At 38.1% G+C, this 18,968-nt stretch overlaps 2 protein-coding genes across 3 annotated transcripts in view; one reads left to right on the plus strand and one right to left on the minus strand.

Annotated features, from left to right (window-relative positions):
• LOC124161276 (aldehyde dehydrogenase, mitochondrial-like) overlaps nucleotides 1–16,203 on the plus strand; it is a 37,871-nt gene extending 21,668 nt beyond the window's left edge. For both annotated transcript variants that reach the window (XM_046537567.1, XM_046537566.1), the window contains exons 3-11: nucleotides 1,208–1,309; nucleotides 3,623–3,788; nucleotides 4,812–5,002; nucleotides 6,859–7,075; nucleotides 7,819–8,003; nucleotides 9,851–10,015; nucleotides 10,850–11,007; nucleotides 11,146–11,220; nucleotides 16,033–16,203. In XM_046537567.1, coding sequence (XP_046393523.1) covers nucleotides 1,208–1,309; nucleotides 3,623–3,788; nucleotides 4,812–5,002; nucleotides 6,859–7,075; nucleotides 7,819–8,003; nucleotides 9,851–10,015; nucleotides 10,850–11,007; nucleotides 11,146–11,220; nucleotides 16,033–16,105 — 1,332 coding nt within the window. In that variant the 3' untranslated portion in view covers nucleotides 16,106–16,203. The remainder of the gene's footprint in view (nucleotides 1–1,207; nucleotides 1,310–3,622; nucleotides 3,789–4,811; nucleotides 5,003–6,858; nucleotides 7,076–7,818; nucleotides 8,004–9,850; nucleotides 10,016–10,849; nucleotides 11,008–11,145; nucleotides 11,221–16,032) is intronic.
• LOC124161277 (NADH dehydrogenase [ubiquinone] 1 beta subcomplex subunit 2, mitochondrial-like) lies at nucleotides 16,182–17,752 on the minus strand. Its single transcript, XM_046537568.1, has 3 exons — nucleotides 17,514–17,752; nucleotides 17,229–17,352; nucleotides 16,182–16,370 (listed from the first exon to the last, which is right to left on the minus strand). The coding sequence occupies exons 1-3, from the start codon at nucleotides 17,618–17,620 to the stop codon at nucleotides 16,296–16,298; spliced, it is 306 nt and encodes a 101-aa protein (XP_046393524.1). The 5' UTR covers nucleotides 17,621–17,752; the 3' UTR covers nucleotides 16,182–16,295.
• Nucleotides 17,753–18,968: the final 1,216 nt, after the last annotated feature.

Below are 18,968 nucleotides of genomic sequence, written 5' to 3' on the forward strand. Positions count from 1 at the left end.
GGGACTGCACGGTCGATAAAGGTTAAATTCCTGCTGGCATTATGAATTTGTGGTTTGCTATTTATGGGGGTTTGCTGTATTTTTTGGCTCAAATAAATAATTGTATTACATATATGTATAGTAATATTAGAAATAAAAAGAGCGCTCGTCTTTGCTGTGCGGCAACCGAAAGCCTAGACCAACGCGAAACCATTTTACCTTGTAAAAGTACCGACATTTGAATGAGAACTGGAAAAAACGAATATTATCATGAATAACAGTTACATATGAATCTTGATGTATCTAATTCAACGATTTGAATATTATAAAAGGAGCTAAATTTAATGGAAATTTAACTCCCGCTCAAAATAACCAAATACACCGGTAGATGTCAAAATATGATTCTAGAGGAATCGGCGCTCTACACTCCCACTCAGGGCCAACTTAGGGGCCGGGCAAGCCAGGCATCTGCCCAGGGCGACGTAGCTAGGGGGGCGACCCAACGCCCGAACCCCTCCCCTCCCCGTTTAAGCGTGATATTCCGTACCAAACCCTCCAGGTAAGGTAGTATTCTACCTTGAGCACCCGTGCTCCACGGCAAGGTTGAGAAATTATGGTCGCTGCCAGCAGGAGAGCTTGAGGAGCTCAATTCCTCCCCCGTAATTTTTTCTGCTATACAGTCTTTGTTGTATTCCCCCCCCCCTTCCCCAGAAATATAATGGCTACTGCCTAATGAGGAATAGGGGCAGGTCATGTGATTATGAAATTTTCATCTTGGTTGAAAGCACAGAAGCCAGCAGTTGTTCTATTCCACCCAAACTATTGAGTTTGGTGCCGAACTTAAATTTAGACTTGGCTTTTAAATCGAACCAGCCCTCAATTCTCCTTATTTTTTGTCGTTCTCCTTCCTCTCCCATTTGTCACTTCACGGATCTTGGTAGAGTACCCACCCACTTGCTGGACTAAGGGAAACTGTTGAATTATTACTATTAAAAATCATTACATTTCCAACCTGTTAGAAAGGGCTATGTATAGGGTGTCTTTCCCTCTGCCCTTGGGAGGTTTCTTATGTTGATCCTGAAGATGCCCACTAATAACATCTTATTAATTACCCTCTGGCCTCAGGAAAAACTCAATTTATTGTTTGCTGACAACTGAATCCCTTATTTGTGCAAATGATTGTTTTTAATGTTGTGTATTTATTACCCTCATTGTTACTTGTTCATAGCCTGATGTGGACCGTGCTGTGTGTGCAGCCAGGGAGGCGTTCAAGCTTGGGTCAACATGGAGGACCATGGACGCTTCTGCAAGAGGCAGTCTTATGAACAAGGTAATAAGAAAAAATCCAAACACATACGAGAAACTTTGCAGTCATGCACCCAAATGCAAAAGTATGAATACCAAAATGTGATTTATCCTGAGATATTGGCATGCTGGGAGGAAAATGTTCAATCAATGTATAAAGGATAGTTTACGTGCTTAAGCATGTGCCATAGATTTAGAAGGGTTTTGTAGTTTGATAGAAGAACCACTTCAACAAATTATTGATGGTCAGAAGTACATGAGAAAAAAATGTGTTCACTTTGAAATCATTATAACAGTTACATAAAATAACCAAAATTATCACTGAGTCAACCTATCCACTGGCATTTTTGGCCACCAAACTCCTCAGGCATTGACAAGGGGAAGGGGTGGGGGTTGCTGCTGTTTGAGGACTAGTCTTCAGTAAATATATACCTACTTCACTGATCATTGGCTTCACAAGACCCTGCGTCTCACTGGTTTTTCAAATTCATCGAAGGGTTTTCCATGCCCTCCGGTGGCAGCAGTGGTGGATCCAGGATAGGAACAATGGGATAGGCCAAGTGGAGGGTAATCTACCATCAATGGTGGGGGTCCGATCAAAAATTACCATTGTATCTAGTGTAAATTAGATACCCAAAAGGGAGGGCTATTGCTCTCTCTTACCTCTCTCTGGAACTGCCGCGGGACTATAAAATACCAAAAGCATGTAAAAGAGGCCCTAAGTCTTGAGCTGATTTGTATTTCAAGTCGTTAAAAGAGGTAAATATATAGGAAAATATAACAATATACTTTTGCACAAAGTGGAAGCCCCCAAAAATTTCGATTTTATCTAGCATATGTTTGGACCCAATTGGGGGTGGGGGGGGGGGCATTGGGGAGGCTATAGTCCTCTTAGTCCCTCTATAGATCCGTCACTGAGTGGCAGGTATGAAGAGTAAAATTTTCTTACCTTATATGAAACAGCGGAATATGCTGTTCAGCTATCGAGGCTGAATACCTGACACTTGCATTGCCTTCCAGTGGCGCAGCGAGGGGAGGGTTTTGGGGGATAAACCCCCCCCCCAGAGCTAAGAGAAATTTTGAAGTTTAATCCAGTTTACTTAATGGATTAGTATTACTTATAGAATATTGTTAGGATTAATCAAATATCCCTCAGAAAGCCGTAAAACTTGCCATTTTGAACCATTAATCTTAAACTTTTTCTGGAGGAGGGCCCCACAAGTCCTACTAACCCTTGCGGGTATGCAATACCCCCACACCCCAAAGTATCAGTTGTGCTTAAAACCCCCCTAGCCTTAATTCTTAGTTGCCCCCCTGTTGACTTCTACTACCTCTCTCACTGAGAGCATCCTTCTACTGCTCATTGGCCCATATGCCCTCAAATATTTGTGTCTGCTGTATTTATTCCCCTACTTGGGCATGCAAGCTTTCAAAGAGGCCAATATAAGGTAATAGGAATTGTAAGGGTAAATATGCCTCGCAGTCCTTCACATTGGAGGGAGTGAGATAGTAATATGTCAGCCACGACTTACGGAAGAAATTGTAATTTTCCATGATGAAATATATGCCTCATTCAAGTCTGCTGCAGTGATAAGTCATGAATAAGGGACAATACATTGGCAATTCATTATTCTTGTGGGATACTTCAGTGTATGTATTAAGCTCCCAAGTGAACAATTTTCCCTATTGGACTTTGAAAATCTCTTTTATGGAAATTGCTCATTAAACAGAGTAATTTATTTATTGTAGAACCTCCACACGTTGGATCAGTGCTGAGAATATGGAGAAATTCTTTAAAATAGTCGTATGAACAATAAGTGAACATTTTTGTACATACATATACATTCATGCAACTCATTCATTCATACAAAACTTGCCAACGTCAGGCAGATAGAAGAAGGAAGAAAGGGATGGAAAGTGTAAAATGGACAGCAACAACGGCGAGGTGATAGATTAAACTTAGCGAAAATGAGAATTTCATAGATACCCTGGAATACAAACAAATTATGGCAAAAAAATTCCATTTTGTTTTTTTTCCCTTTCTTTGACTACCTGCCTGATTTAAGATGTATTTAGCTTCATATTTCGGAGTCAGTATTGCCAATATTCCCATCAGGAAAACATCCTGGCCCTAATGCTCTTGTTCCCAAGACATGCTTCCATCACATGTATATGTATGCTGCACTAGATACGTTACAATTATATGTATCTTGGAGTTTAATCCTGTTAAATTTCTTTTGTGTAATACCAAAAGGTTGTGATAATCTTTCATTTTAATTTTATTGGGGAATAAATAGGGGAAAGTAAATTAATGCTGAGAATTTAACTTTTTTTCTAGTTTGCAAGTTTGATTGAACGTGACCTGGAATACCTTGCCAGTTTGGAAACTTTGGATAATGGAAAGCCTTATACAGATTCTTTGTTTGATATCAAGTGTGCCATTGATGTTTTCCGATACTATGCAGGCTGGTGTGATAAGATTCATGGACACACCATCCCCGTTGGTAAGTAGAAAGATTTTTGGTTATGTACAACAAGTATTGTCATGGCATATTCTTTTATTCTGTTTAACACACCTACCGATTTCAGTGGAGGAATTTGTATTTGCATATAAGTATTACTAAAGACTTTAACGTTCTGATAGTTAATTAGATAACTTAGATATGTATTATGAAACTGGCATTTGATTTGGGTGTAATTTCCCCCTCTCAAATACAGGAAACAGGTATTTTTACTGAAGCAAACTATTTAATAATTCAAAACCACCCTCAATTATACTTTGTGTTTAAGGTTTTTTCCAGCATCAAATCTTTACTAATCAATAACGGACCGCTGTGCTTGGCAGCTACAGTGAATGCCTTGTTTTTAGTTTTCAGGACATTTTGGCCGTGAATATTCTTTTTAATTTTAGCATGTTATATAATATTTTCATAATTCCCATGTTAGAAAAATGTGCCCATAATAAATAGCACTTTTAACATTGAATTGTTTATGGTCTTTCACCCTCTTACCTTTGACAAAAGTGGCAAGGTCAGTACTTATATCTTTGAGGGAAAATATCATTAAAAGAAAGGTGTGGTGAATCTATTACATTTTTTGTGGGAATTCAACTTTGTTTTTTGATCAACAGTAAGATGAGTCTGATTTGGAAACAAGTGCCAAAATATACTTGTCATGATAATAAATTGACTCTACCTCCAAGTAGGCTGATGTGTGTCCGGTATTCAGTGCTTGGTGGCCAAATATAATGCACTCCATTTAACTTTAGATAGTTCCCTAGGTGGACCTTTAGATAACAAAATAGATCTGTTTTCTATTCAGCTCCATTGCCTTGTCAGGGTCACTGTGTCAAAGTTATATTTATAATACTTGAATTATTATGGTATGAAGGGAGGAGAATTTAATTCAGAACTCATCTTAGAGTGGTAGAGAAATTTTAAGTAAAGAGGGGAAACAAACATTTAAATTTTATGGTTTTGTACTTCATTGTTGAATTGAATCTGACCTGATTTTTAACTTGCTTCCAGATGGAAATTTCATGACAATGACCCGCAAGGAACCTATTGGTGTTGTTGGAGCAATCATTCCATGGAATTATCCAATCTTGATGATGTCGTGGAAACTGGGCCCTGCCTTGGCCACTGGATGTACGATGCTCTTGAAGCCAGCCGAGCAGACACCCCTTACAGCTCTCTATCTTGCTGCATTGATCAAAGAGGTACGGCAGCCATTAATTAGTACTGAGGGGGTCAAGGCACTTCAGTGACACACTGGTGTAACACAACAGAATAAATTTGTTTTTGGATCGCAAATTACAGCCGTGAGGCAACATAGTATTTTCAAGATGGCGGTCTGACTTGCAAGCATAGGCGGATCCAGGGGGGGGGCACGGGGGCACGTGCCCCCCCCAGACCCTTAAAAATATGCTAGATTTTTAATACGGACCCATTGTTATTTCGTTCGTTTTGTATAACAAGGTATCCTTGTGCCCCCCCCTGAACAAAATCCTGGATGCGGCCTTGTTTGTGCCCCTCCCAGAAATAAATCCTGGATCCGCCCCTGCTTGCAAGCATTATGCAGTGGCAAATGGTGGATACCACACTTATCGGTTGCGTAAGAATGACTGTCACTACAGTGCTCCACGGAGGCAGACTCCGGTGGTGGCTGTTCGAAGGATGAACGATGACAGGTGGCACGTGTCTCATCTAAAATCGCCAGTGAAGCTGCTACAGTACCATTTGCCCTTTACATATCTGTGGCTTCCAATCAGGCATTTCATTAGTGTTTGATAATGCATACGATGCTATTTTCTGATGTAAGCATTATGGGAGTATAAAAAAGAATAAGTAGAAAAATTTAAGTTTTAAAAAGAGGACCTCAAGTAATCAGTTAGAGGATATCATTGGAAAAGGAACCTTTTACCATATGAAATAGTTGATATTTTGAAAATTGGGTAAATACTGTTTGAAACTGCAGCATGTAACAAGTAATATCGTTTGAGGTCACATGCTTGTGATCATTAATGACAGATTTTACCCTCGCTTTAAGTAAACCTGTGAACATTACTGTGTTCAGAAATGGCGTAACTATGGAAGGGATGAGGGGATCTTCTCCCACCCCCAGAATGCAAAAAATATATTTGTATCACAGCAATCCTTGAAATATGGTAATTAAATATTTTACTATAATTAATATTATATTTGCATTATTGATGAATTGTAACCGGCTTCTTTAATTAATACACCCCATGTAAAGTAAAATTTTATAAATGTTAACCGAGTGTGGTGTGCGACTCAATCTCATCCATTGCCCCCTCTCTCCCAAAGCATAGTCATGAGAAAGTTTGTTGAATTGCTTGTTTGTTTGTAAGTAAAAATATATGTAGGTCTTTCATTCATAATACTTCCTGGATTTTGTTTTATACACTGACAAGGCCATGCTTGAGGTATTTCGTGAAAAATCATCATTACCCTCCTATTTGGCAATCTAGTTTTAATGATTTCATACAATTGGCTCATTCATCAGTTTTTATTGTTACTGATTGTGATTTAGTTTGAAAAATAAAAATAGACCTGTATATTTACATTTTTCATTCTGATGCCTTCTACTCAAGCTTTTCTTGGCAATATTATTTCAATGGCCCTGTCATAGATATGTTGATGACCTCATGCAGAGTGGCTCACTGTTACTCCACTCTTCTTGGCCTCACACATGGATCGTTGTTTTTAACACTCTATTGAGTGATTCTTTCCATCAAATATTTGGTATCTCTGAAGATTTAATTAACCAAAATTCCATTAAGATCACCATCTCATGAAAAGTGGGTGGCAACTTTTGCATTTTTTTTTCATTTATGGGAAAATGGCTGAATTATATAATTTCCCAGTAACCTATCTTTTCCTTCCATATGACAAATTCTTTTAATGAATTATGATTTCAGATCTTATTTAACGATCCTATTGTTTGATAAAATTCTATTTTAGAGGACAATGTAGTGATGAAGCATCTCTGTGCCACATCTATAATTTAATATCATGATTTCAAAGTAACATCTCGTGTCGCCTTATCTTGCAGGCTGGGTTTCCTCCTGGAGTGGTTAACGTCCTCCCTGGGTATGGACCCACTGCCGGAGCTGCAATTGCATCTCATTGTGATATCAACAAAGTGGCCTTCACTGGTTCAACTGAAGTGGGCAAGCTGATTGCCACGGCAGCTGGCAATTCCAATCTGAAGAGAGTCTCTCTGGAGCTTGGTGGAAAGAGCCCTCTTGTCATCTTTGATGATTGTGACCGTGAGTATGATTTGATGCATTGAATGAATGTTTTTTGCTGATCATACAAAGTAGACTATTTTTCTGACAGTAAAAGTGTTCTCTCAGCTGTAGATGCTACGGTGATAAATGAAATCAACCAATTCATTTGCTGATATTTCCATTCATAAAAACATGGCTCATCAAAAGTGCCTACTCTTTCAAAATATTGCCTGTATTCCTCATTTTCTTTGCTGTTTTTTGCATTCATAAAAACATGGCTCATCAAAAGTGCCTACTCTTTCAAAATATTGCCTGTATTCCTCATTTTCTTTGCTGTTTTTAGCATAATCTGGAATCCAACTGTCTCTTGAATTAAAATCTTTCAAACAGAGAATATTTCTACTGTATACAGCTGTAGTTAAGGTATACTTTAGGGCTGTGATTGTTTAAAAATAGCTATGTGTTTGAGAATGGGTCTGAAACAATAAGGTTTCACTACTTATCCTAACTGAATTTTTTTCTTCTATTTCTTTTGTTTCATTTGCATTTTCACAGGGTCTTTAAATATCAGTAAAAAGTCTCTAGAGAGTAGTTAAATTGTTCATTGTTTCAAAAGGAAAGCATGAATTGATCCATTATTAGCATGACCTCCAGGAGAGGTGTATTTATCATTTGATGAAAGTTTTTTTAACGATGGTTACTGCTTTTTATCCACAAGAATTCTCCAAAAAAAGCTGAAGTAGCTGGTTGATCCATATACATACATATATATTTTTTTGCAGTGGATGAAGCTGTTGAGATTGCCCACAATGCCATTTTTGCCAACCATGGACAGAATTGTTGCGCTGGTTCCAGAACTTTTGTACAAGAAGGCATTTATGACAGATTTGTGAAGAAGGCCAAAGATATGGCTATGGCTAGAAGAGTTGGAGATCCGTTTGAGGAGGGAACTACTCAGGGTCCTCAGGTATGTTGTCACTGTAGGCTCCTTACTTGATTTTCATTGAGAAATGACTATCTTATGATCCAACTCAGGATCTTATATGCAATTCTTTCTATGACACTCAAAATAAAAAAAGCTTTATTCCATGATAGTCCTAGCATGAGCTTGTGGCATATTTCTCATAGAAATTTCTGGAGAGTAAAGGGAGTTGGTACTTAATTTTTTTCTCATGGACATTTATGTTAATCACTATCAAATATTAGGTCATTGTGAAAGTCAAATTTCCATTTCACTGCATTAAAACATTATAGGGCATGCTGCTCATTGTCTTATTGGCATAGTTTGTTTGGCAATGATTGATGGAAATGCCCTAGGCTTTAATTCTGGGATGTATTTTCAAGCATTTCTTTGCAGACAACATCATGATGCTATTTTCTGATGCATCAAACCTCTTTAAACTGCAGATTGTCCAGGGAAAGAAAATGGCCTTTGACCATAGGTGGACAAATTTAAAAAAGTCAATGGCATAGTCATAGAAAATATCTATTCTCACCTTTAAAAACCAATATTTAGGTTATACAGTGAGTAATTGACTGCAAAAGTTTCAGAACATGACTGAATCTCACGGTTAGCTGCTTTTTCAAATCCCGGTTCTCCCAATATTGCCATCACTTATATTCCTAAAATTATTTTCCACAACTTTGGAAGTACCTGCTTGAATGGTTAAAAATATGTATTAGCCCAAAGTGAAATAGAGATCGGAGGGGGTGAAATGTGTTGGATGTACATGGGATAGAAAGAGCATTGGGCTGGCGAGGCATTCATAGTCATATCAAAGAATTCAACTTGGGGTGGAGTGTGAAGGTGGTAGCTAAACCTTCTCTACCCTCACTATTGAGGGAGGGGTGGGTCACAAATAAATTGCGGTCGCACCACGTGGTTTACCATGTATAGCTAAGACACTCCCAAATTTTGTCTCTTACTTCTCATTTTACTAAATGACAACAGCTGCTAAATTAAGAAAAGCAGTAAATAGGCCATTGTGCAGTAGGGAAGTCTGGTGTGACCCACTGCAGAAAACTTGTTAAGAAAATTAAAAGAAATTTATCGGGCCATGGGCATATGCTGTATGTATTTATCCTACAAAGAGTTCTTACGCTTTTGCTTACGGTGCTCTTTCATGATCTGCCCTGACGGAGGATAAAGCACAAACAGATAATTGAAGGGGAGAGATCCATTCATGTACATTTTCTTTGAAACCATTTTTGAGGTATCCTCGCAATGCTTGATCTACAATTAATGCCTCTTTACCAATAGCAAACTAGTTATTCTGATGTGGGGAAGGATGAGGGTAAAGGCAGTCATAGGCAGATAGTCATGGGCAGTCATAGACGCCCCCCCCCCCAGACCGTTGAAAAATATGCAAGAATTCAATATGGTCCCTTTATAATTGTGTTCATTTTGTATTATGAGGTATCCTTGTGCCCCTCCCCCCCCCAGAACAAAATCCTGGATATGGCTTTGCTTGTGCCCCTCCCAGAAAGAAATCCTGGATCCACCCCTGTAGGCAGTTAGGGAAAGGGAGATTAGGGGAGTGGTTGGTGGAACTGTCTGGGGAAGTGGTTGACAGATACCTTATCCAGCAAACAGTCAGTTGGTCAGCAGGCAATTGAGGCTTTTCTTTAATCTAGTTACCATTGCAATTTTATTTTTGTATTTGATTTGCTTAACCCTTTCTTGTGTCTAATTTTATGTTCACTTCTGAGTAGTTGTGTGATTAAATGACCGACTCATACTTTAATTTTATATAATAATCATGTTTGTCCCACATTGAATACCATTTTCCTTTAATATAATTTGATTTCCTTTAGATCGATGAGACTCAGTTCAAGAAAATTCTGGACCTTATTGAAAGCGGCAAGAGGGAAGGCGCCAAGTTGGAATGTGGAGGATCTCCAGCTGCTGAAGTTGGATACTTCATCAAACCAACTGTTTTCTCCAATGTCAGCGATAAAATGCGCATTGCCCGAGAGGAGGTGAGCAAATAAATTCAAGGATTATAATTAAGGTTCCCCTTTTTGATCAGTTTGGAAATGGTTCCTGGCTTCAGGTCTCTATCCCAGTTTTCAGTTGCATTTCTATATCCAATTTTTCATTTTATTTCTTTAATTTTAAAAACCCATTAATGGCATTAATGATGAAACTCTGAAAAGTAACTAAAATTTTCTCACAAGTTATTGGTTCCATTGCATCACTCTGTTTAAAACATCCAATGTACATAATGCTGAAGGAAAGTTTTCTGATTGGGTTTAGCGCAAATGATTTTGGTCAATATTCTAATTGGCTTTGTTTCCTTTTCCAGTTCTAAGCTCAGAAACCAATGGATCCTATAACCAAACTGTCCCGTATCTAATTATAATTCAATTAACATTGATATCCGGTGAAAAAAATCTTATGAATACCCTACTTTCTATTCTGGATCAGAACTCTCCATGCACTCTGACCTCTTACTATGTTGAAAATCCCACATTTTGATATAAATTTTCCACTTGGGAAAGGAGAAGAGCTGAAGTTGGGGTTTCAATATATGCCTTGGCTTTTGGTTACCATGCAGCCAGCATGCACTCTCTTGTTTATAAATAATTGTATTGATGTTTCCCACTGGTTCATAGCTGAATCAATGTAACGATGTTCCATACTGTCCAATTTCAGGTCTGAATTTTTTTTTGATTGGGACCTGGATGTAATTAAATTTTAACCTTAATATACTGTGTAGGATTAAAATTGCTCTGATATATTAGGCCCAAGTTTACCATTGCCACAGAATTGGATGGTGTTGCATTAATTCAATTATTTTTTTACTTCCGTAGATATTCGGGCCTGTGCAGCAGATCATCAAATTCAGGACCCTTGAGGAAGTGATTGCCAGAGCCAATGACACTCAGTATGGACTTGCCGCTGGTATAGTCACTAACAACCTTGATAGAGCCCTAACATTTGCTCAATCTGTTCAAGCAGGCTCAATGTGGTAAGTAAACATTAAATAAATGTATTTTAATCATGGATCATTAAAAAATTTTTCACTAATCTTGTATTCTGAGCAAAAAATTTAGTAATTTACTGTGATATTTAAATGGTGAATTAATTCTGTTTTAACCTTCTCCAGGGTGAACTGTTACGACATCGTGATTCCTCAGGCTCCTTTTGGAGGGTTCAAGAGATCTGGCTATGGACGAGAACTGTAAGTAAATTATCACGACTATTAATGGACTTTCAAGTTACATTGGTATGTAAGAGATATGAAAACAAGCCCCTATTGCTTATAAAGTTCAAGAATTCCATATTTGGAAAGCTCAAGGCCAAAAGAATCTTTCCATCCACTCCTAGAGGTATATTTAGGAGGAATAAAGATTAAGTATAAAAATGTCGTTCCGTGATAACTCACGTCAGTGAAACCATTAAACTGGGTGGAGAAAAATTGTCACAAAATTTTAACTTTGGATAACTGATGCTGATATGAACCAATATTACTAATGATGTTTAGGTCAAAAACACACCATTGCTCTGACTGCCAGAGATTGCGATGCATCCAGTTACAGGGCAAAATTACGGCCAATTGAAGTGCTTGGCTCAAAGTTTCTGTTGTATAAAACTGGTGCTTTTTTTGACCCAAACGTCATTAGTAATTTCGGTTCCTACAGGTATCGGAAGTGCAGGGTTAATTTTTGACGATTTTTCTCTAACCTGTAGAAAGAATAGGTAAGTAATTTATTTTGAATTATAATGCTGCAATATAGTACCGATTATCAATGTTAATTGAGCAGAAATTCCATACAGAAAATCAAAGCAGGTAGATAATTCAATCATGATCATTTTCCAAGGAAATTTGACCATTGCTTCAATAGAATGCTTTCTTCATACACACTCTGCCTATTCCATTAGAAGGTATGCTTTTTTGAGGTGGTGAAAGACAATTAAGGCCATTTGCACCATAGCTAGGGAAGCTAGTGTAGAGAGAAACTCTGCATTGGCATGATCTTGCTCTCAATGAAAGGTGCCTAGGGGTCCATGGCTTAACATCCCATGCGATGGATGGACTGCTGTACTTGAAGTACCCTCCACTAAGCTCTCAGGCAGGGATCAGGTAGTCTCTGAAAAATCTCTGCCTTCCCTGGGATTTGAATTTAGGCCCTCATTGTGGGAAGCCCACACACTTGCCACCGCACCAACCCAATCCCATATTCCATTGGAGTAGCTGTGGTGAGGCCATTTTCTGGATTACAACCTCCCCCCTTTGAGCCTTTATTAATTTATTTTTATAAAAACCCACACGAAATTACTGTTTTTGAGTCTTAAAAATTTTTTTTTTGGCATCAAAAATCCCAAAATTTTGGAGCACCACCTTTTCTCTGGGATGTTTTCCATACACCCCAGAGGGGCCCCGAAGTCTCTAGTAAACCCCTCCATTTCAAAATCCTGGCAACCCCACTCAGAGTGTGTACCAGTTGTTTCATACCATATATCAGCCAATCACTTATTTTATTTTTTTCAAAAGCGTTTATCTAATTATCACTAGTAATACCACAAGAAGTCTACTGATCAATGTATGTTTGCTTGGAACATATCACGTCAGCATTCTACCTCCCTCTTTTAATTGCCTTTGTCCGTCTGGCATAAGCCCATTACTCATTATTCTTTCATTTTATTCTCATTCTTTCCCTTCCACACTCACTGAAATTCCTCACATGGCAAGGGCCTATTTAGCTAAACTGACACACCAGTTCCCATTAGATCACCAACATTAATTTAGATGATACTGAAACCTGTGAAGGTGCCGTGACTTGGCGACTTGGGTCCGCCAACAATTATGCCTATCATCACCCGGGGGAGAGGGCAGCAGCTCTTCTTCATATGTGAGAAGCCATTTTGGTTAGTACAGCAACATACATTTCACTACGGGCTTGGTAACATTTACTTTAACGGCTTTAGTGCTGCGATGTGGAAGGCAAGGGAAAACCACCACATTATCGTCCCGAGGAGTCGCAGCTACTCCACTCTCCTTATATCATGACATGATGGAATTCTCTCAAGTGAAATATTTTTGAGGTAAACTAGTCCCCAATTCGGATCACCGGGTGAGGACTGCTCGAGAGGGTACATTGGTCAAAGTTGATAGAATGTTAAGACATGGAACGTTAGATCGCTTTTTACCTGTTGTTGGCTGGAGAACTTGAAGGTGGAGATGCGGAGAATGAACTTCGACGTATTAGGCATCAGCAAAATGAAGTGGCCCCAAGGAGGAGACTTTTGGAGTGGATGCTACCAAATGATACGTACAGGATTACTACCTAAATGGTAATGCTGGAGTAGGGATAGTGCTTGAAAAGACTGCCGGGATGCTTTTTAAAAGCTCCCTGTAGTTTTATGAAAGGATAATTATGGTGATGATAGAAACTAAACCCGTAGCTACTGCAGTTATGCAGGTTTACATGCCTTTATCAGATTACGAAGATGAGAAGTAGAAGATATCTACCTAGTTATATCTGAAGTTATCAAGCAGGTAAGAGGGGAAGAAAATCTTATTATTTTAGGTGACTAGAACACCATCGTCGGCAAAGGTCAAGACGGAATGATAACTAGGAAATATAGATAAGGAAATTGATATGGAAGAGAAAAGAGGTTACTTCAATTCTGCACTGAATAGGCCAGTGGTTGACAACACTTTATTCAAAAATCCCCTGCAAAGAAGGTGCACGTGGAAGATACCAGGAGGCCTTAGAAATTTTCAAATGGACTACATTCTAGTGAAACAAAGATTCCACTTAGTGAATGACTGCAAAAGTTATCCAGGGGCAGATATTGAGAGTGACCATAACTTAGTAATGATGAAATGCCACCTAAAATTCATGGAATTGAAGAAAGCCGTGAAAAACATGTGGCAGGTTGAAAAAATGAAGGAGGTTCAGTGTCAACTGGCTTTTAAAGAAGCCGTAGAAAAGATAGGGTAGGATACGACCATTAAATCAGTGGAAGTGAGTTGGATAACCACTGGAAGACGTCTGTAGGCAACAGCTGAGAAACTTTTTGGTAAAAGAAAAGAAGTTATGAAAAAACCATGGATCACTCAGGAATTATTGGATCTCATTGAGGAAAGGAGAAAATACAAGGCTGCAAAAATAGAGGAAGGGCAGAAGCTGCATTCAAACCAATCGATTTGACCAGTGATGATGATGGGGCCCAGACTACAGTTGGATGGGTGACCATTCATGCGAGGGTTGTTCAATATAGCTCTAGAAAAAGGTATAAAAACAAATTATATTGAGTCAATTTTTTATATGTTTATTTAGTCTTCTTTCAGCCATATAAAATTTTGTAAGCATTTTAAGCTGTCCAAAACGTATAATTTCAGGATCTCCTCAAAATAGGCTTGTTTTGGGCGATGACTTCCTCCTCAGACATAAACCTTTGTCTGCAAAGCCATTTATCGAATTTATGAAATTAGAGAAATTCACCGGAGGCAAAATCTGGTGAATCCAGTGAATTTTGTGATAATTGAAACTTTAATTCTGTAATTTTGGCTATTGACTCTGAGCAGGTGTGTAACCGTGCATTCTTATTGAAGGAAGAAAATTTTCTGCTTCAAATGAGGGCACTTTTCTTGATTTCTACCATCAACCGGTCTAATAACAAAGCATCTTATCTTGCAGCAAATTATCTTTCTCCCCTTTTCCAATCAAAATTCCATTGTTATTGTTATTTGGTCTCTGTAGTGTAGTGATGAATGCATATTCCATCTAAAGTTATGAATTGATGCGGAAAATCCTCAGGATTGCATAGGAAATGCACCAAAACAGCCTTTGAGTTGACCACACAATTGCGTTTATTCTAAAATGTGAGAAAACACGGCAGCAATCTTCCCGATAATTTTTTCACATCCAAATTTTCATGCAAAGTTGAAGCAATTCTATATTACAATATGAATGTTGCCTTACCTTTATCATACACTTCGATTTGTCTCGCACTTAAAACCATATCATGGATTTTGTCAACCATTTTGGGTGGGTAGACACTTTCACAGAGCATCCGTAGCATGTTTATTTTTTTGGATGTACGGCAATGTTTTTACTCATTTAACCAACTATAAATAATTTCAATCACAGGAGCAATTGTTCCATAATCTTCATTCAAGTCAGCTTTGATATCTTTCGGCATTAACCCTTTCAAAAACAAGTGTTTGATCACTGCACAAAACTCAATTATATCAATTTTTATGGAAAGTTATTCTACATTTGACAACAACAATGAAACTGTGGGATGAATACAGCTGAAAATTTAACGGCTGACTTGTCACAGGTGCTACTTTCTAGTCAATATTAATTTTTGATACTAAGAGAGAAATTTCTTGGAGATTATAAGGACTTACTGAACTACATAAGGTTGTTACAGTGCCCATATCAATCTACCCAATATCCTTCCCTTTATCATGCTTTTCAGCATCCCCTCTCCTTTTAGCACACCATCCCTCCTATTGTCTGACCACCATGAATTAGCATATGGTCATTAAACAGTCTGCCAGGTAGTGAAAACCTTTGATGCTGATTCGGCAAGGTACTGTTCGAAGCAAATGTATATGCTTCTGTTCATATCGGGTGATAGTGTCAACATCACATAGTTACCCTTACTTTATGGAGGAAAAAATAATGTTTCATCAAAATACAACATTCCATCCACCCTGAGCCTTTGAGTTCCTCTGGATCATGATTTGATGCCAAACCAATGACATTCATTGAATCCTGACGGGGCTATTCATTAACATTAGGTCAGAGAACTTGTTGATGTCTATAATGCTCACGATGTAAATAATAATAAAATACATGTATCAGTCAAACATAGTTTTAAAGATACATGTATGTGATGAAAGCATGAAGTACATGAAGCCAACATAACTATGAATTTGTACTGTTTAACAAGTTGCAATCTTAACTGTTAAAATGCCCGATGCTGTGAAGCTATGAGTTGCCATTAATAATTTTGATTTTTGTAATGCTTACAGAGGAGAAGACTCTTTGAAGGAGTACTTGGAGGTGAAAACCATCACCATTAAGGTTCCCCAGAAAAACTCTTAGAAGATCAGGACAAGGAAGTTGAACAATGGATCAAATGTAATATGGACATGTGTGAAACGAAATAAAATTTTCAAAGTATAATAAAAGTTTTTATTATGCACATCACTTTTATTTACAGAATGAACTATAATCATATTAAATTATCTCTATGAATGAAAAGACACCCATCTACTCCAAAAACTCCATCACATTACTCTTCATCATCAGGGGGGATTCCTAATTCTTGGTCAGTCCACTTGGATGGGTCTGGATAAGCAAATTCACCCTGTGTAAATGAAATAGCCATCACAATATGGACTATGATACGAGCTAAACAGCGATATTTGGAGAAAAATGAGCACACAGCACCTTAAATCATCATTACAATAACCATTTATGAAATACCAATCTAGCGTTTTGGCAAAATACATTTTGAAGAACTACAAAATTTTGATGAACATACAAAGTAAGTCACCTGATAAAAACAAATGATAATTAAAAATTCAACAGCCAAAACTTCCGTTTTTATGTCATTCTGAAACGACTTCGGCAACAGATAATCGGTCTGAATTGTTAAGAGCAGTTTAAAAAAAAATTAATTATAAAACCATCAACGACATAATAAACAGTACATATGTGCTTTTACTTATAGGTAACTGTGGCGACATTCGTTGGGGCACTTTTTTCGCAACTAAACTTTCCTCGTTCAGCTCCAGACTCACAATAGGAATTAAATTTACACTATCAGTAATATAAATTAATGATATGACAGAAAAGCCTTGTGTTCCATAAATATGAACACAAAATACTAAATTTAGAAACGTATGCATAACAGCGACTATGTTTTATCACCAAGAGAATAATCAAACCAATGAGAAACAAAATACATATAAGTTTGTGAAGCCGAAGGGCAATGAATTTGTTACACGGCCCAAAACCTTGAGATCTGTGCATGGGAATGGAGAATATGTTCTTTAGAATTACTGATGAGCATTAAGATATCGTCAGATTACTTCTAGGAGAAAATCCGCAAGGGGTAAGTCGAATATGAAAAGTAAATGCGAGTCCTTGATATACATACTTTCACAAGAACTGATACAAGGCATACAATGAAACCCAGGAACGAAAAATAAAAGGAACTCACCGTTAAGTGCTCAGGCTCATGCCACAAGTGCCAAAGAATCCACCACCACATAAATCCTCCAACAAATTCAGCAAGGTATATACCTTTAGTGGATGTAACTGTTGATGATTTCCGATAAGCCCAACTGGAATGCAAATTAATGATTGGAACTGCCATTTCCATACGAAAGTTAATCATAGCAGCTCAAAAACTAAATGGAAATGCGAGAAATTGAAGTAGAATAGACTTTCCAAATAATATTAGAAGAATACAAAAAGTAATTCTATGGATACACATAGCACTTACTGATGACTACTGTGACGTACGCTGCCATTAGAAATTATGTTCTTTGATTGCTTTCTTGGCTCAGCTAAAAGTCTACGAATCACAATACCAGCTCTGGATATTAACATGGTGCCGATGAAGGCTTAAATTCCAATTCCAAATAGCAAAACTCTAAACGGCAACCGACCTCTTCCGACTGCCTACAAGCGGAAGGCAACCGTCAATTGTCAACAAAAATCTGAGAACCTGAAATGACATTAGTTAGATATAGTCGCCACTAGGTGGTGCCAAATGTCTCAATTTGGCTCAACTTGCCCCCGGTAAGATCTGAAAACGCGGGGAGAATAGACCACCATGGACCACCACAGTTACCTGATTCTGACTATCCACATGCATATGAACGATTTGAGTCGAAATACTTTTGCACGTACTATAAACCTATGGTGAGTATTCTTGAACTATCTAAGAGCATGCTTAAGCTCAGTTGATTTATTATGTTCCCAATAATGGATGAAGTTACCTATACGGATCTGTTCGAACATGTCTTGTGAACCCTATTGCCAAAGGGTTGTCGTAAAACTGCCTTTTTTTGATGCGTTCTCACTACCTTGAACTGGAAATTCTTTGAGAAGAAATTAAGGATATGTAAGGATAGGATATGTCGAAATCTGTTTTGAGTTTCAACAAACATTACATCAGAATCATTCTTTAATTTTCAGTACGCACTTCCTGGATAATTTATGAGATACTGTTAGCACAATTACAACTTAACAACTAACTTCTACAAGTTTCAGCACTATCTTTTCCTCTGAGTCAGTGGCGTAGCCAGGAATTCGGGGGCGTACCCAGTCGATCGGGGGAGGGTGTCCGAATCCAGGGGAGAAAATTTTTGAAAAACAGGGTGCTAAGTAGAGGGTTTTAAACTAATTTTAGCACTTTTCACAATCGATAAAAATTCATTTGTGAAAGCGATATTTAGTAAATTTATGATTTCTCAATATTTTTTCTTTAATGAAGGAAAATAATTGAGTTTTTATCTTCCGGGGGAGGGCTCCGGGGGTAGGGTGGGGGGGAGGGGTAACCCTGAGTGTATGAGAATTTAGAGTGTCCAAAGGCTTCTCCCAGATTCGAACGCAGGACTCTCTAATCGGTAGCCAAGCGCTCTATTTTGCCGGTATATATATTCATGGGAATTTAGAAGAGAAGCTTTATTGTTCAAGGTCTGTAAAGAATTTTGTTAGGATTAAATCATGGTGGAGCGTGCTAACCGTGGTCCTTCCATGGTGTTAACTTAATGGTGACAGCTTTATGGTACTAACTAACCGTCGGTCCAGGATTCAAAACCCTTCCATGTCCAAGATTTTGCGCGCTTCGTCACCTCGTTCCGGTTCGTGGGAGTAGTAAGTGATTCAAACTGAAGGGTGCTTTGGATAGGCAAGGCCAGTTTTAGACATTTTTCTAGTGTAAGAGAACAAC

This window comes from Ischnura elegans, chromosome 6 (assembly GCF_921293095.1).
Source record: "Ischnura elegans chromosome 6, ioIscEleg1.1, whole genome shotgun sequence".
In the NCBI taxonomy this organism is placed as follows: Eukaryota; Metazoa; Arthropoda; class Insecta; order Odonata; family Coenagrionidae; genus Ischnura; species Ischnura elegans.

Coding starts and splice junctions, on each gene's coding strand:
- LOC124161277 (XM_046537568.1), bottom strand. CDS start 17,620: ATGTTAATATCCAGAGCTGGTATTGTGATTCGTAGACTTTTAGCTGAG. Junction 17,353..17,513: donor GTACGTCACAGTAGTCATCA/GTAAGTGCTATG, acceptor TTTGCATTCCAG/TTGGGCTTATCGGAAATCAT. Junction 16,371..17,228: donor ATGAGCCTGAGCACTTAACG/GTGAGTTCCTTT, acceptor TCATTTACACAG/GGTGAATTTGCTTATCCAGA.